This window comes from Orbicella franksi, chromosome 1, assembly GCF_964199315.1.
Source record: "Orbicella franksi chromosome 1, jaOrbFran1.1, whole genome shotgun sequence".
NCBI classification, from domain to species: Eukaryota; Metazoa; Cnidaria; class Anthozoa; order Scleractinia; family Merulinidae; genus Orbicella; species Orbicella franksi.
The window spans coordinates 43,152,625-43,167,831 of record NC_138145.1 but is presented as its reverse complement, the minus strand read 5'-3'; the positions used below and the strand labels follow the sequence as shown (position 1 = coordinate 43,167,831).

Below are 15,207 nucleotides of genomic sequence, written 5' to 3'. Positions count from 1 at the left end.
ATATGACTAAGATCGTTTGCCTTTGTTGACCCACCTTCGATATTTTTAACTATAAACCCCTGTAGACCATGCTGAATTACGTGCGCTAATTTTTCAAAATCAGGGTAGTTTTCCACACGCTTTATCTCTGAAACGAAGTCGGTGACCCCCAATTTGTTTTGCATTTCTGACACAAGTAACTCATTATCTGACTGCGGTAACAATTTTAAAAAAATCTATCCACTGGAACATTTTCGCGCGAACGTCCTTAATTGGAGCAAAATGGTCTCAAAACACGTTTTGCCAATGGTCAGAGATGTTGAATCTTCATGTTTCGAAGGAATGTTTTTTGCAGAAAAAATGGTATCTGAGGGTATGAGACCTGTATATTCCAGGCCGTAACACATTATGGTAGCCTGGTCCCATTTTGAGGTTCAATTTTTCGACGCCTTACGACACGGCCAGACAATCGCAACATTGTTGGGTAAGACATGTTGCACGCATTTGGCCATCCTGTTGCGACATGTCGGTGTTGTTTGCTCAAGTTTGAAAATGGTCAAATTTGAGCCAACAGCACCCAACATGTCGCAATACATCACAACAGGGTGGCTAAACATGAGCAACATGTTGTGCTCAACAATGTTGAGATATGCTGCGTTCACATGTTGCTATCAATTGGCCCGATCTTTTCAGTGTAGGTCTTAATTATGGGATACCTTATTAAATAAAACTGCAATGTGCCGGCTGTCTTAAAAGCCCAAATGCTGGAAACCAAGGTCAGGAATCCTAAAACCTGGAATTACTTTTTTCTATTACTGCAAATGAATATGGGTTTATTTTGAAATTGTCGGATCCAAATGTAAAAGATTGTATCAGTACAAAAAGATTACATCACAGTCAGTGAGGACCTTTGCTTTAAGTGTTAGACTAATAGTACAACCTTTGTCTTTTTCGCATTCAATTTACATGTTAAAAGGCGATCACATGAACAGTTTGCCGTGCTTTGAGCCAGCCAATTATAACATTCTCTTCTCAGGGCAATTAGTTTAATATCAGCCAAGACACACAGTTCCTTCAAAGAAATGACTGCAAAATTTTTATTGCAAGTCTCATAAACAACTGATTTATTTTCACTTAAGTTTTGTAACATGAAAGAAAACTAACACTTGTTTAATTTTCTAAACATATTTTTCTCGAGGTCATTTTAGATTGTGTACATGTATATTCTTAACGACATATAACAATCACAGTCTATACCTATATAAGTTTCTCATGAATAAGTTCTTGCCCAAGAAAATCATTTTTCGCACCTTAATAAACTTAAGCTACGTTGAAATTTAAATATTACGGCCTCTCAGCACCTTATGTTAATTTTTTTTCTTTTTTTAAAGTTTAATTTTTTTTTTTCTTTAAAAAATATGTATCACATGTTTTCCGCCAATTAACCGTCCAGGCCTAAACAAAAGAAGTCATTCCGTGTTTTAGGATTCCGGCATAGTTTCCAGCATTCCAGCATTTTGGATTTCCAGGTCTCTGACATTCTGGCTTATAAAACAACAAGCAATGTGCGACTATAGTAAGCAACCACCTCAAAAGATGATCATTGGAAATTTCAGGACGAAGGGAGATTTTAAAAGCCAAATTAAGTTTCTAAAGGAAAGTGTGATGCAAGACTGAAATGTCCTTAATTTGGATAGTTAAATGGCAGTACTGCCTGGAGAGGGGAAAAGAGGGGAAAAGAGGGGCAGGTGGTCACAGATGGAATTGACTGATGCATAAATACTTGTCTGAGACCTGGATGATCCCATACTTTTGATTCTGTTTCTTAAAAGTCTTAATTTAAAAGGAAAAATTATGATGACATGGGAAATTATGCTGCCAATGAATAACCTGATCTTAAAATCTCGGAAGAAAAACTATCGATATTGTAGAAAGTCGAATTCAAGTTGACTGCATGTAGACTAAAGTCTCAGCTTCTACAAAACATTTAATTTGTGAAGTTTTAGTCAACACGACGTCTTACCTCTGTAGGAAACCACTCCAAACTAGAAAACGACGAGATTAGCTTTCTCGAAAGAGTTGGGGTGGGGGAGAATTTAGCGATGATGAAATGTGATCACGATCACGAAAAACTCATGTTTGGATCGTGAGTCCTCTGTTTTTTTATCCTTTTATAAACTTCAAACAGTTTCTTCTTAGAAACTAAACGCCTTGTTTATTAATTGCCACAACAGTTTCACCAGGAGCTAAGAAGGAAAAAATTCGTTTGCAGCATCCAGAAACAGATTTGAGAATTTTGATCAGTTTTGTATTTTTACAAAGTATTTAGTTTTTGTGCTTTAAGCTTATATTCATGTGACAAGAGATCTTGGAACGTTCACTTTCCTGGCTAAAGAATTGCTTTGGAAATTTTCATTTCCTTGGATTTTAGTTGGTTAGAGTTGAGCCTGGGACAAATAACTCATGATACCATAAAAATTAATGGAAGACTTTAAACATATAATGCGGGGTGTAGTGGATAAGGAGCTTCATTTCAGAGCGGGAGGTTGAAGGGTTGAGCCCTGGTGGGGAATGTCAAAACAAATTACAAAAAAAAAACAATCGGGGAGTCACACGGAGTGCTAGGGGGGGGCTAGAAAGAGGGATACGACAGGGGGAAGCTAGGAATAGTCAGCTCAGCTCAGGGGGGAAAGGAGCACACGGAGTGCTAGGGGGGGAGGTTAGAAAAAGGGTCATGACAGGGGGAAGCTACGAATAGTCAGGGGAAGGAAAGAAACACACGGAGTGTTACGGGATATGATACGACTGGAATGGGAAAAAAAGAAAGAAAAAAAAGAAAGGGTAGTAATGATAGTAGGTAAGGGGTTGAGGTAGTGGAATAATTAGAGTGCAGGAAGGAAGGAAAGAAATAGCGGGGTGGGATGGATGGAGTTAGACAAGGAGAGAGCCAGAAAAAGATGGAGAGAGATAAGATCGAAAATAGAAAAGGAGATGTTAGGGGCAAGACGAAAAGGAGGTTTTAAAATAAGAAAAATGCCTTTTTTTTGGAAAAATCAAAAATAAACATGGCCACTACCAGGCAACAAACGATACTACTATTTTAAGTACCTATTTATATCATCAATGATATAAAAAGGTATGATATAATCATTGGTATGATATAAAGGTATGATACAGTGTAATTAATGATATAATCAATGTATCATCAATGTGCACAACGTGGGAATCTCACCAAAAGCTTATAAAATTTGAAGCGGTCGCGGTCGTAGCTTACTTTGTCCTTTTTATAGTATTTTAGATTTTAATGTATTTTAAAGGTTTAACATTTATTTTCTCAGAGGACCCTCCTGAAAACCGCCTTACGGTGATTGGAGGCTTCCTCTTAAAATATTATGTATCATTATTATTATTAGTGCTTGCAATACCATTCCAGACTGGCGCAGCTGATCTCCATCAAGAAAGGAGAACATTATGCTAAAACAATCTCCTGGATAAGAGCAAGGACATCCTTCGCTTTACTAAGATCCGCACTAATCTGCCTAAGAGGTTCAAGAGCTAGAAGGAAAGCCTTTTGTGACTTTAAGAACATTGATATTGACGTTGAAACCCAGGAGGGAGCCATTATGTAAACACTGTTGAAATAGGCTTTAATAGTTTATTTCTTTTATTTACTTTTACCTTGTAATATACCGATATTGACGTTGAAACCCAGGAGGGAGCCATTATGTAAACACTGTTGAAATAGGCTTTAATAGTTTATTTCTTTTATTTACTTTTACCTTGTAATATACCGATATTGACGTTGCAACCCAGGAGGGAGCCATTATGTAAACACTGTTGAAATAGGCTTTAATAGTTTATTTCTTTTATTTACTTTTACCTTGTAATATACCGATATTGACGTTGCAACCCAGGAGGAATCCATTATGTAAACACTGTTGAAATAGGCTTTAATAGTTTATTTCTTTTATTTACTTTTACCTTGTAATATACCGATATTGACGTTGCAACCCAGGAGGAAGCCATTATGTAAACACTGTTGAAATAGGCTTTAATAGTTTATTTCTTTTATTTACTTTTACCTTGTAATATACCGATATTGACGTTGCAACCCAGGAGGGAGCCATTATGTAAACACTGTTGAAATAGGCTTTAATAGTTTATTTCTTTTATTTACTTTTACCTTGTAATATACCGATATTGACCTTGAAACCCAGGAGGGAGCCATTATGTAAACACTGTTGAAATAGGTTTTAATAGTTTATTTCTTTTACTTACTTTTACCTTGTATATACCAATTTGTATGGAATATGTTAATTAATGTTATGATGATGATAGTAGTATTAGTATTAGTTGTAGTAACCATGATATCATGATTAGATACGGAAACATGTTTTACAGGCTTAACAGACATCAAATTATGTAAATATTATAGCATTTTGTAAAGCTTAGCTCTAGTTTTTGTCACAATAAACACTCCTCTTTTTTTTTTAGATTTTAATTATTATTATTATTATTGTTGTTATTATTATTATTATTATTATTATTATTATTATTACTATACTAGCTAGTCTACAATTCTTATAATATTACAAATCCAGTGATATGAAGTCCGATCCGAGTAAGATGAAGTCCGATCCAGTGACATGAAGTCCGATCCAATGGCATGACGTATACCGTAAACTGCCGATTTTTAACCCCCCTCCCCCCCCCCGGCTTATTAGTACCCCTCGGTTATACGCCACTCTTCTTGTAAACCAAAAAGTACCTCTGGCTATAAGCTCCCCACCCTGTATAAAAGTCCCCCTCTAGCTTTCCTTGTATTTGAATCGTTTTATCATGATGTTTTAAAGCTTAATTACTAGTAAATGAAAAAGCTTTTTCGATCAACATGTAGAGCTATAGCTCGTTTCGAAACGGTATTTTCATTCCGGTTATAATCCCCCTCGGATATAAGCCCCTCCGTTTATAAGCCCGTCTAAAAACCCTTACGAAATTGTACAAGCCCAGGGCTAATATAAGCGGCAGTTTACGGTATTGTTTTTAATAGTCCGGTCTCCAAATTTGCTATGGCTAAATTGTAGCTGTAAAGAAAAGCATAAAAGCAGCAAATTTCGCTGTAGTAGATGAGGTTCTTAGATCATAAAGCTACGAATTTCAGTTCAGTTTTTAAAATCTAATTAATGTTACAGTCTTGCGTCACCTATACCGACCGCTGGTAACTGTGGACGCGGGCTCTGGAAGCGAGCACGTGACTGTCGAAAGCTACATCGTAATAAACATCGGTCTTCAACGCTGACCTGGCATTGAACTGGTTGAACTAAATGACGAATGACTGCCAGTTACTTCACAGGGCAAAGGTTTGAAAAACTTCTCTGAGATATAGTTTAATATCGAGATATTTTTACAGAATATCATGGCTTGAATAGCGAAAAACATCGGAAAAGCATTCATCCAATCAATATAATTAATTCACATACAGTTCTTTGAGTTTACCGGTTACCGGGCGACCATTAGAGCGTACAAACATTACCCTGCTTGTGAGTAGTAGATACATGTAATCACAGCCTTGCACGCATTATTGGACACGTGAACAACGTTGCGACAAACGCGTCGGTTTTGAATACTCGGAATTAATACTGTCAAGCCCCACTTAACACGGCTAATGGGTTAATGTCGTCACTACAATAATAAAGAGAAGACCTTACCGGAACCGCACGTTTACACGTTACGTTGTTGTAGCCAGAAATTCGTCTCTCTTGCCACTGTGTTTGTCTTTACTTACGTCTTTTTTAATTTCCTTTCTTAGTGTATTTGAGCCAATTTGTTCGTGTGATTCATCCACGTTACGATTTATAGAGCTCCATGTGCGAGTGGCGTTGTCACGTTAGCTAACTGTCACGTTACCGTTGCGTTACATAATGTAACGGTGCGATAAAGGAACAAAGCCCGTTTTAAGAGTCAAATATACGCGGGAACAGCGAAACAAAACGGACTTACCTTGCATTCGCGATGTTCTTTGTGATGTTTGCTTCTTTTCACTGTGGATATTAGGTCATTTCGATCGATGTTCTTTTTCGCACTTTCTCATCTCTACCCTCTTGTTTGAGTCATGGTAAGCCCTTAACCAGATCACTATGTTGTGCCCTGTGACAAGACATATAACCCTCGACGGGTAGTAGCAAATTAAACGATCTGGATATTCTCGCGATAAAATAGTATCGTGGCCAGTGGGGGAGAGGGCGGGGGGGGTTGGGGGCGGGGGTAGGAATTCGGGGATAGAACCTGTATGGACCACAACAATTTCCCAGTCCCCTTTATACCACAGACGACAGGGTAAGGAAAACCATTGCCAATACGAGCCAAGTGTCCCATCAGGGCGGCGCTTATCTCCGGTTTTAGTGGCATAAAGCGACTAGGAGTATTCTTACCCCCCCCCCCCCTCCCGACCCCTCTCGATGGTTTCGCCAGTACCCATTTATACACCTGTACCTAGGTGAAGACTAGCCTCCTACCCCTCGTCACGCAATCCTCCTAGAGACGAGCCCAAATAGCGTCTGCGTATGAGACTAGGGTGGAGAGAGGCACTGTGAGAGTGAAGTGTCTTGCCCAAGAACACAACACAATGTCCCCGGCCAGGGCTCGAACCCGGACCGCTTGAAATCTAACAATCTATGTCTTAACTTCCAGGAGATGAGCGACAAAAAGGCATTCTTTTCCCTTCTTCCGAGCAGACCGCCTGTAACTACAGATCAAGCAGTTACCATGGCAACTCAACTGTTCAACCTTCACATTGAAGACGCTACTTCTGTCAAAGAACTATACAGTTATGACGACAGGAACTTTTTCATGCGAGGATCTTTGATGAGAGAAGAAGAGGAAGTGGAAGTTTCTGGATGTAAAGAGTACATTCTCAAAATATTAAACCACGTGGATTCAAGCCATGAATGTTTAACAGAGGTACAATGTAACACCATGTTATTTCTTCAATCACGTGGTTATCACTGCCCCGTCCCAGTCCCTTCCATCCGCAATACGTATTTTGTGAAATGCAAAATCCCTAGAAACATCCAACCTAGAAGTGTTGCCTTGGAAACGGATGGTGTTACCTTGGAAACTGAAAGTGCTGCCTTAAAAAATGACAATGTGTTAGCGGATACCAACGTGAGCTTCGAAAGTGCAGGAATTCTGGGAAGCGGGATCGAGGTTTATGATGGAAAAGAGTATTCTGAAAAAAAGTTCTTTGTGTGTGATGTGCGTCTACTGACGTTTGTACCGGGGAAAGTATTAAATGAAATACCGCTGAACACTGAACTGCTGTTTAATGCCGGGATGGCCATTGGGAGGTTGGATCGAGATTTAGAGGTAAGTGATAATACTGTAGGCGACACTGTAAGCTCGATTGCCAGCCGCTGTTCGGGAAAGGGGCCCGCGCTCCTAACCTGAAGTCCACGTTTCGGCAACCTGAGCGGAAGTCATCTGCAGAGTCAAGTGAATAGTGTTTGTCAGTCGATAGTGTTAGAAAGATGACTTCTCAAAAGTTCAGTTCCCAACAACAGTTCTTTTCAGAACTACCCTCACCCGGACGATCACACAAGACCAACTACTGATACACCTGGGTTCATGATCAAACCATTCACAATTTAATCAATTTATTCTTCGACTTTGTTTAACAGGATTTTCCATGCCCGAAACTTGATCGACCAGGATTTGCGTGGGGCCTGTCAAATGTTGTGACCACAGTTGGTCAGCTCCTTGAAGCTGCGGTCACTGATCAAAATCGCTCCAAACTTGTTCGAGAGGTTTGTGAATCTTTCAAGAAAGAAGTGGCACCAAAACTTCATCTCTTGCCCAAACAGACCATCCACGCTGATGCAAATAACAACAACATCATAGTCACGCCAGATAGCAGTTTTGGTTTCATAGACTTTGGAGATATTAACTACAGTTGCCGCATCTTTGAACTGGCAATTTCCCTTATGTACATCCTGAATATTGCTGATGACTTGAGCTGCGGGAATACCCGCATGGCGGGACATTTCTTCGCGGGATATTACTCGGTTAACCCGCTGACTGAGGAAGAACTTGAACTACTCTACGTGCTTGTAGCCGCAAGGTTTTGTCAGTCGCTAGTAATTGGAGCTTACTCCAACAAATATCTTGACCCTGACAACGAATATCTGTTGGAATCAGCCAGAAACGGTTGGAAAAATTTGGAAGCATTTTGGAAATTACCTAAAGAAGAGGTGTTGAAAACATGGCGCGAAATTAGCGAACATATTGAAATCTAGCTAAAATTGGATACCGCAAAGTTTTGATTGTAGCAACTGCAAATTCTTTCCTCACTCAACCCTCGAAAAAAGCTAAAAGATGTATGGTTGATAGTTAAAAGATGCCAAAAGTAGCGATACTGCAAAGATATCGACCATTCGAAAGCAACAGGCGTGATCTCACATTTAACATGGTTTAAAAACTGAACTCATTCTTGCTTTAGGTAACTGTTACTTCAAGGCAATATGCTACTCAGTTCGGTGTAAAAAAGTTCTTCCCAACAAAACATCTGATTCCTTTCTTCACCATATATAATGTAAGAAAACTCGCTTGCGGCTCGTGTTTTTACTAAATTTCTGCCTTGCTGTGAATATTTTTTGTCGTGTTTAATTATGAGGGAATAACTCATTGTCTTAGCTTTTTTATTTTTTAACTCCTCTAAGTTTTCTAAATAGTCTAAACGTTGTCCCTCCAGAGTGAATATTAAGGGAGCTTAAAACAATAGGAAATCAAAAAGAGATACTCCTATGGTATCGACCATTGGAAAGTAACAGACATCATTTAAGTTGGTATAAAAAAATGAACTTATATTTGCTTTAGATAACTCTTACTTCTAAAGCAATATGAATCTCTTTGGTGATAAAGTTCTTTTGAACAAAATATACTATTCTTTTCTTCTCCACATATAACCTAAGAAAACTCACTTGTGGCTCGTGTTTTTACTTAATTTCTACCTTGTTGTGGATATTTTCTGTCGTGTTTAATTATGAAAGAATAACTCATTGTCATAGCTTTTTTAATTGTGAATTCATCCAAGTTATGAAGATAAAAAAATCTCTCGAATTTATTTCTGCTTGTTTTTGGTATGTGATAAATTAAGGGATGATTCTTCATTTTTACCTTTTTATCTCGTTAAAGAGTATGAAACGTTCACAAAGGCACGAATCTTACGTTTCCTCGAGTGTGTAAAGAGAAGGTGAGCCTGGTAGGCGAAGCTTCTTAGGCCATATGAGTAGCCGAATTTTGTTCCTGAAATCCTCAGCGCGCGGAACTTAGTTGCCGATTGCAGGCTATTGCACGCTAGGAAACGAAAGAGACTGCTCGCAGTCTACGTAGCCTTTTGAGGGAGTAAAATGTCACAGTATGATCCGTACTTAGAATCGGCAAACACTAGGGGCCATGTTGCTGCCTTCGTGAAGCGGGGACAAGCCTCTTCTTGTGTAGGTGTGCGCATGTTGTGGGGACAATACACAAACTAGTGCAGAGGAAGCGGATTTGATTTATTTCTATGTTGTAGCGGGGACACTTTGCGAGAGCAGAACACATACGATGCGACATTGAAAATTGAGGTCATTTTGTTCCTGCTCCGTGGCACAGGAATTCAGACTAGTTGAGTTTCATGCAGCTTGTTGTAGGGACGAAATTTTGTCGCCCTGCGCAAAACTAGGATTTGCAACTCGCAAAAGCTGGTATGTCACAGAAGAAAAACTGTACCTGCTTCATGTCCTTACAACATGCCCCCTTGGTGTTTGCGGTACGTTATAATTATCAGTAGAGTAACAAGACATATCAACCAAAACATCATGCAAATTAAAGAACTGGGGTTTTGACAACTTTTTTACATTTGTATTTGTTCGAACCAATATTAGACTTAGTCGTGTCACTTCGTTACCTCGGTCATGTCAGCTCGTAACCATGATAACCGAAGGGTAATTCAAATTTTGTACAGGTCAAAGCGACAACTTTTACAACTTCGTTTCCAGGGCTTTCCTGTGGCATTTGGGGGAAGCCTGGAAACAAGATTAATCGATTATGGTCTAGTTAACAAATTGACGACAGTTTTTCATTCGTTTGTCCTGTTATTGATCATGAATTTCGTCATAGCATTTTCAAAGTAGCTGTGGATCCGCACACTTCTTTGACAATGTTATGACGAAATTCATTGTCAATAACAGGACAGACGCATGAAAAACTGACGTCAATTTGTTTTTTACGATAACAAATTGTCAAATTGTCCACTCTCGCTCGTTGAGGCATCGCATAAATTATAAATTCATGTGTCTGTCCGCATACTGACAATGAAATTAGCCAATGAGCGCGCGAGAATTTCTGCAGTTATTGTGAAATTGTAGATACTAGATTTCTTGCAGAATTGAATTTACAAGTACTGAATCTTATCTTATCGGATCTGAGGCCATTCATCAGAGTTGTCTTGCATAACGAAAACGTTTTGTCGGAAAAACCAGCCAACTGTAATTAATTAAAGCCAGAACTACCAGCTGGAAATCCGTTCTCAGTAATATAAATTCTTTTGACGGGCTTCATTCTTTGAAACATGAACCGTTGAAATATACGGCGAATTAAACTCCCTAATAAACTAAATGTTTTCAATCGCTAATCGAAGCAGCACGCCTGTGATTTAAGTGAAACTTGAATGTTGAGGGAAAAGCTCGTTGGAACATTAAATGAGTTCTTTTGAGGGAGAACGAAAGCGTAATCTTTATTTCTACACTTTTTCCATGCTTCTGTTGATTCTTCCACTTTCGGCTTTGGTTCCATTCGATCTCTTGAACAGTAACGTTGCATTCATACAAATTGTCTCAGACATGCTTCTTTCATTCATCCGTTTAGCGGATTTCAAGTTCGTGCTCGTCGCTATAAAGTCGTCATTAGGCACAAGGAATGAAATGTGGTTTTCTCTTTCAGCTGTGTGGGTAAAAGCCAACTGAACATATGACTGAAAACAGGTGCAAGATTTAAGGCAGGGTGGGGTAGGCAATATCGATTTTTATCCCCATCTAAAGCCAGGGGCAACGACCCTCCACATCACCCCTCCCTACTCATTGAAGCAGTTTTTCAATGTGAACGCACGTCGTGGAATTTTGATGGCATTATATTATAAAATGACAAAAATGTTGAGGTTAAGGCAGAATTCAGTTTGTTTTGTCTTTATCTTAACCCATGAAACATGAAATATTGATTTAAACCCCAAAACACATAATTTTACAAGTTCCTAGAGTTTACTCTACAATTGGGACAAACACAGCATGATCTCATATGTTGACAACTGTAGATAGCAGGTTTTGCGTGCGATTAGACCAAACAGAGCAAAAACATCAATATATTAAGTTACAGCAAAATTTCACTCTAATGGTCACGAAATGCAAAACACGCGACTCCGAAAACATTTAAAAACAAACAAAAGCTTACTAGAAAACCATGGTCTATTCGTCTTCTTGAACAACAACTGCATGTGTTTCTTAAATCGTACTTTAAGAAATGATCAAAGTGATATTTAAATAATACATTTTAAAAAGGGAAAACGAGAAAAGCTCTTACGCACGCAAAACATGGGCAACAACTCAGTTTCGCTTAATTACTGGTAGATACCAGGTAAATACGGAAAACCGCAGAATTTAGCATGTCTAACGTGCCCGTTCACGAGTTCAAAAAATCGTGATGCTATTTTCTTATTTGGTATTAAGCCAACACGCTATAAAATCGAAGCCCTAATGAAATTTACAATGCTATGTAATATCAATATTTTTTCAAACTCCAAGGTCCATTAGCACTTTGTATCTTTATCTAATTTTTGTCTTATCGATAAAACTATTTACTCAGGGCTCCGAAGACAATAGAACGTTAACGTCTATCTCTAAACAGGACAGTCTGGAGGGGAACAAATATTCCTACTTCATAGTTTCCCTGCAGTACGGAAGCTGCACAGAGTCAATGTTCAGCCTGTTTAGCTTCTAGGTTTGTTGAAAGGTTTACATGTTGTATTAAGGTCATTTGTGATGTTTTAAGCGCTTTTCTTGTAGAAAACCCAAAAACCAATCAAAATATAGCTGTGGTGATACTTTTACTTATGTCGAGCCATGTCGCTACTGTATGGTCTGGGATCGCTTTCGTTGTCCGTGGTTCCTCGCCAAATTCTTGTCCGTAAAACCGTCTCGAATGTGAGTAATGTTGGCGCCCTTCTCAATCAGAAAGCGCGCGCAATCGAATTCTCCCTCACAAACCGCAGCGTCCAAAGGGGACGAGCCATCTCTGTCGCTCACATCAAGCTGCGCTCCTTTTGTTACAAGATACTGAAGGCTTTCAAAGCTACCCGCACTCGCAGCGCGATGTAAAGGGTAAAATCCATCCAAACTAGGTTCGTTGATATCCACATTTGAACCTTCCACTACAGATTTTAACGTGTCCACATCATTATGGGCTGCAGCCCACTGAAGTAGAATCTGTGGATCGAGTGATAAACTTCTTTTTCGTCTTTGCGCGAGTTTCTCGTTCGCGCTCGGTGCTAAGGAATTTTCACTTCTCTTCGCTGATCTGTCCTCGCTTATTTTTCGCGAGATGTTTTTCGAAGTCGATAGCTTCAACACAGTTTTACACATGGAGGAGGACATTTCGTCTTTTCAAGAGCGTACGAGACCCCAGTCAAGTAGACTGAATTCTTTCCCTCTGATGCAACGCAGGAGAATCTATTTTTGACCGTTTTGTTTTTTTTCCTCTGGCTAGCAAATGATAATTGCTTTTCTTCTAAAGTTTCACTTCTTGCGGACAGACTTGCCTTGATTAAAATTACTCCTGTTGTTTTTCGATGGCTTCGGATCTAGACTCTTCTAATCTTCGTCCAGCCTGAAGTCGCTAGTTCAAAAACCTTCAAGTAAACAATTTTTTGTGATGACATATGAAACATTTTCTTAGCACGCCCCAAAGTATGTTGTGAGATAACGGTTGTTTTCTTTCCATATCTTTCATTATAATTGTCGCGGTATACGTATAACGTGAAAATTCCTGCCGCGAAAGGTCACAGAAGTTTCTGATGCGTGTAAAAAGAAAAGCACTCCTCTCTCAAGCGTAATTTATCTCCTGTTTTAACAAGAGACAATTTAACACTCTCTCACCTTTTTTTGATGCATCTATCTATGTTATGCCCTCAGGCTGAGGGAATCTAGCAATATGGATATCTAGGTTTGGATATATCTGAAGTTACAGAGAATTTTTATTTATCAAAATACTCATGGTCCGAAAAATAGATCCACAAGTGTGATACAGTTACAATTTCCTGGAATATTTTTTGAACAAAATATAACATAAAATAACATAAAATAGGTTATGGCCGTTGCGGTATGGTTAGAAAATTCCTGCTGCGAAAGGTCACAGAAGTATCTGATCAGGGCAAAAGAAAAATGGACTTTTCTTTCAAGCGAAATTTATCTCCTGTTACAACAAAAGACAATTTAGCACTCTTTCACCTTTATTTTATGCATCTTTCAATGTTAAGCCCTTAGTATTTCTAGCTACAGATATCTGTCTTTACTATACTCGTTCGTATCTGTCTTTACAGATAATTTTTTTTATCAAAATTCTCAAGGTCCGAAAATGGATCTCCCACTTTGTTTAATTACCAAGTATGATACAATTACAATTTCCTGGAACGTTTTTCGAATAAAATATAATAACATCTTGAATTACAAGTTTCGAGTGAGGCAAAGCCAAAAAATAACCTCAAAAAAAAAGTGCTGGTGTTTCATTTATGATTAGTTTAGATTAAAAAATGTTCGTTGTTTTTAAAAACACAAGTGTTCATCTTCAAACGTGCAGTTTATATCTTCACGGTTCCCAGAAGGCAGCCATAATCAGTCAATTTTATTTGAGTCAATATCTGCAATCTTATCTTTCTGAACGTTTGCCAAGGGCAGTGAACAAATTACTCGCTAGCTCCAGTCGTCTCTATAGATGGCAAAGATGGCAAAGATAAAAGACGATCGGAGATCCTGGGGCAATGAAAGAGGAAGGCAAAATAGGAGTTTGCCCACACCCTCTTCTCCCCCACCCCCCCCCCCCCAAATTTTTCATTTGCTTGCACTTGACTTGCGGTGGCATTTTCACTTGGTTCATGTGTGTACAAAGCAGACTGAAATACAACTGGAAGTGAAAGCATCGAATGCGAGGCCTATCCATTAAATGCGCATGCGCATCTTACCATGGCGTCTTTCTGCTTGCACATGTGCCTCCGTCACTCGAGTAAACCACGCTCAAAAATGGCGTTGGTGTTTAAATGCAGTAAATCTATCGCTCTGTTTTTAATCTGCCTTTTTTTTTTTTTTTGTAATTTTTTCAAGACCTTTTTGGGAATAGCCAAACGACAAACACGGAACGAGTTTACAGGAACAAATGTTCCGACTGTCAGACTTCCTTCATCGGTGAGATTGAACGTAAACAAACGACAAGAAACCGTGTTATGACAACAATTACATTGCTCATAGACCACACAGAATTGACTGGGACTCTGCTCAATGTTTAACCAACAGTACAAACTATTTTCAATGAATGACTCTGGAAAGCTCAAACACCAACTTAAAACCAAAGCCTCTCAACAGATGTCAACAATTACCTGCTCCCTTTTCAAACAACATATTTAAGACATAAACAAAACCAAAGAACAGACCTCGAACAGATCGAGTTAATACCTGGCCAGTGAATGTTGCACAAACTTTACACGAGTCTTACAGTCAATACCATTTTAGCTAAACTCGGCTGATCAGTCATTATCGATGGACCAGACTTATAACACCATTGACTGACAAACACTATTCACTTGACTCTGAAAATGACTTTGAAGGCTGTCGAAACGTCAGTCGCCAACAAGTTTCTTTTCAAAACTTCCATCACCCAGATGATCATTTATACTAGACGAATTGCTTAATCTTCTGGTTTCAAACCATTTACTAGAACACTACAATCATAATTGTTTGCACTTTTATTATCTTGACTGTAATTTCTGAATACGATATGATCATAATGGAAAATGAATTGCTCTTAGAGCCAGACACCCCTTTGGCGTCGCTTCCCACACAATTACTTCCCTATTGTCCTTGAATGGAGTAAATCGGAGCCATTATATAGCCAGTTATATTTTTCAAAGTGATTTGCCCTTGTCCACACAGG

The 15,207-nt window shown here is 38.8% G+C and overlaps 2 protein-coding genes across 2 annotated transcripts; one reads left to right on the top strand and one right to left on the bottom strand.

Moving 5' to 3' along the window:
* The first annotated feature begins 5,075 nt into the window (after positions 1-5,075).
* Positions 5,076-10,063, top strand: LOC145481701 (hydroxylysine kinase-like). Its single transcript, XM_081460228.1, has 3 exons — positions 5,076-5,339; positions 6,670-7,344; positions 7,656-10,063. The coding sequence occupies exons 1-3, from the start codon at positions 5,304-5,306 to the stop codon at positions 8,268-8,270; spliced, it is 1,326 nt and encodes a 441-aa protein (XP_081316354.1). The 5' UTR covers positions 5,076-5,303; the 3' UTR covers positions 8,271-10,063.
* Positions 10,064-10,856: 793 nt separating this feature from the next.
* Positions 10,857-13,209, bottom strand: LOC145482101 (uncharacterized). Its single transcript, XM_081460701.1, has one exon. It carries the CDS (start codon positions 12,657-12,659, stop codon positions 12,135-12,137), a length of 525 nt encoding a protein of 174 aa, XP_081316827.1. The 5' UTR covers positions 12,660-13,209; the 3' UTR covers positions 10,857-12,134.
* Positions 13,210-15,207: the final 1,998 nt, after the last annotated feature.

Excerpts from the sequence above, each read along its gene's own strand:
- LOC145481701 (XM_081460228.1), top strand. The coding sequence starts at position 5,304 with ATGACGAATGACTGCCAGTTACTTCACAGGGCAAAG. Across the intron at positions 5,340-6,669 it reads AGTTACTTCACAGGGCAAAG|GAGATGAGCGACAAAAAGGC; the intron begins GTTTGAAAAACT and ends CTTAACTTCCAG. Across the intron at positions 7,345-7,655 it reads GGTTGGATCGAGATTTAGAG|GATTTTCCATGCCCGAAACT; the intron begins GTAAGTGATAAT and ends TTTGTTTAACAG.
- LOC145482101 (XM_081460701.1), bottom strand. The coding sequence starts at position 12,659 with ATGTCCTCCTCCATGTGTAAAACTGTGTTGAAGCTATCGACTTCGAAA.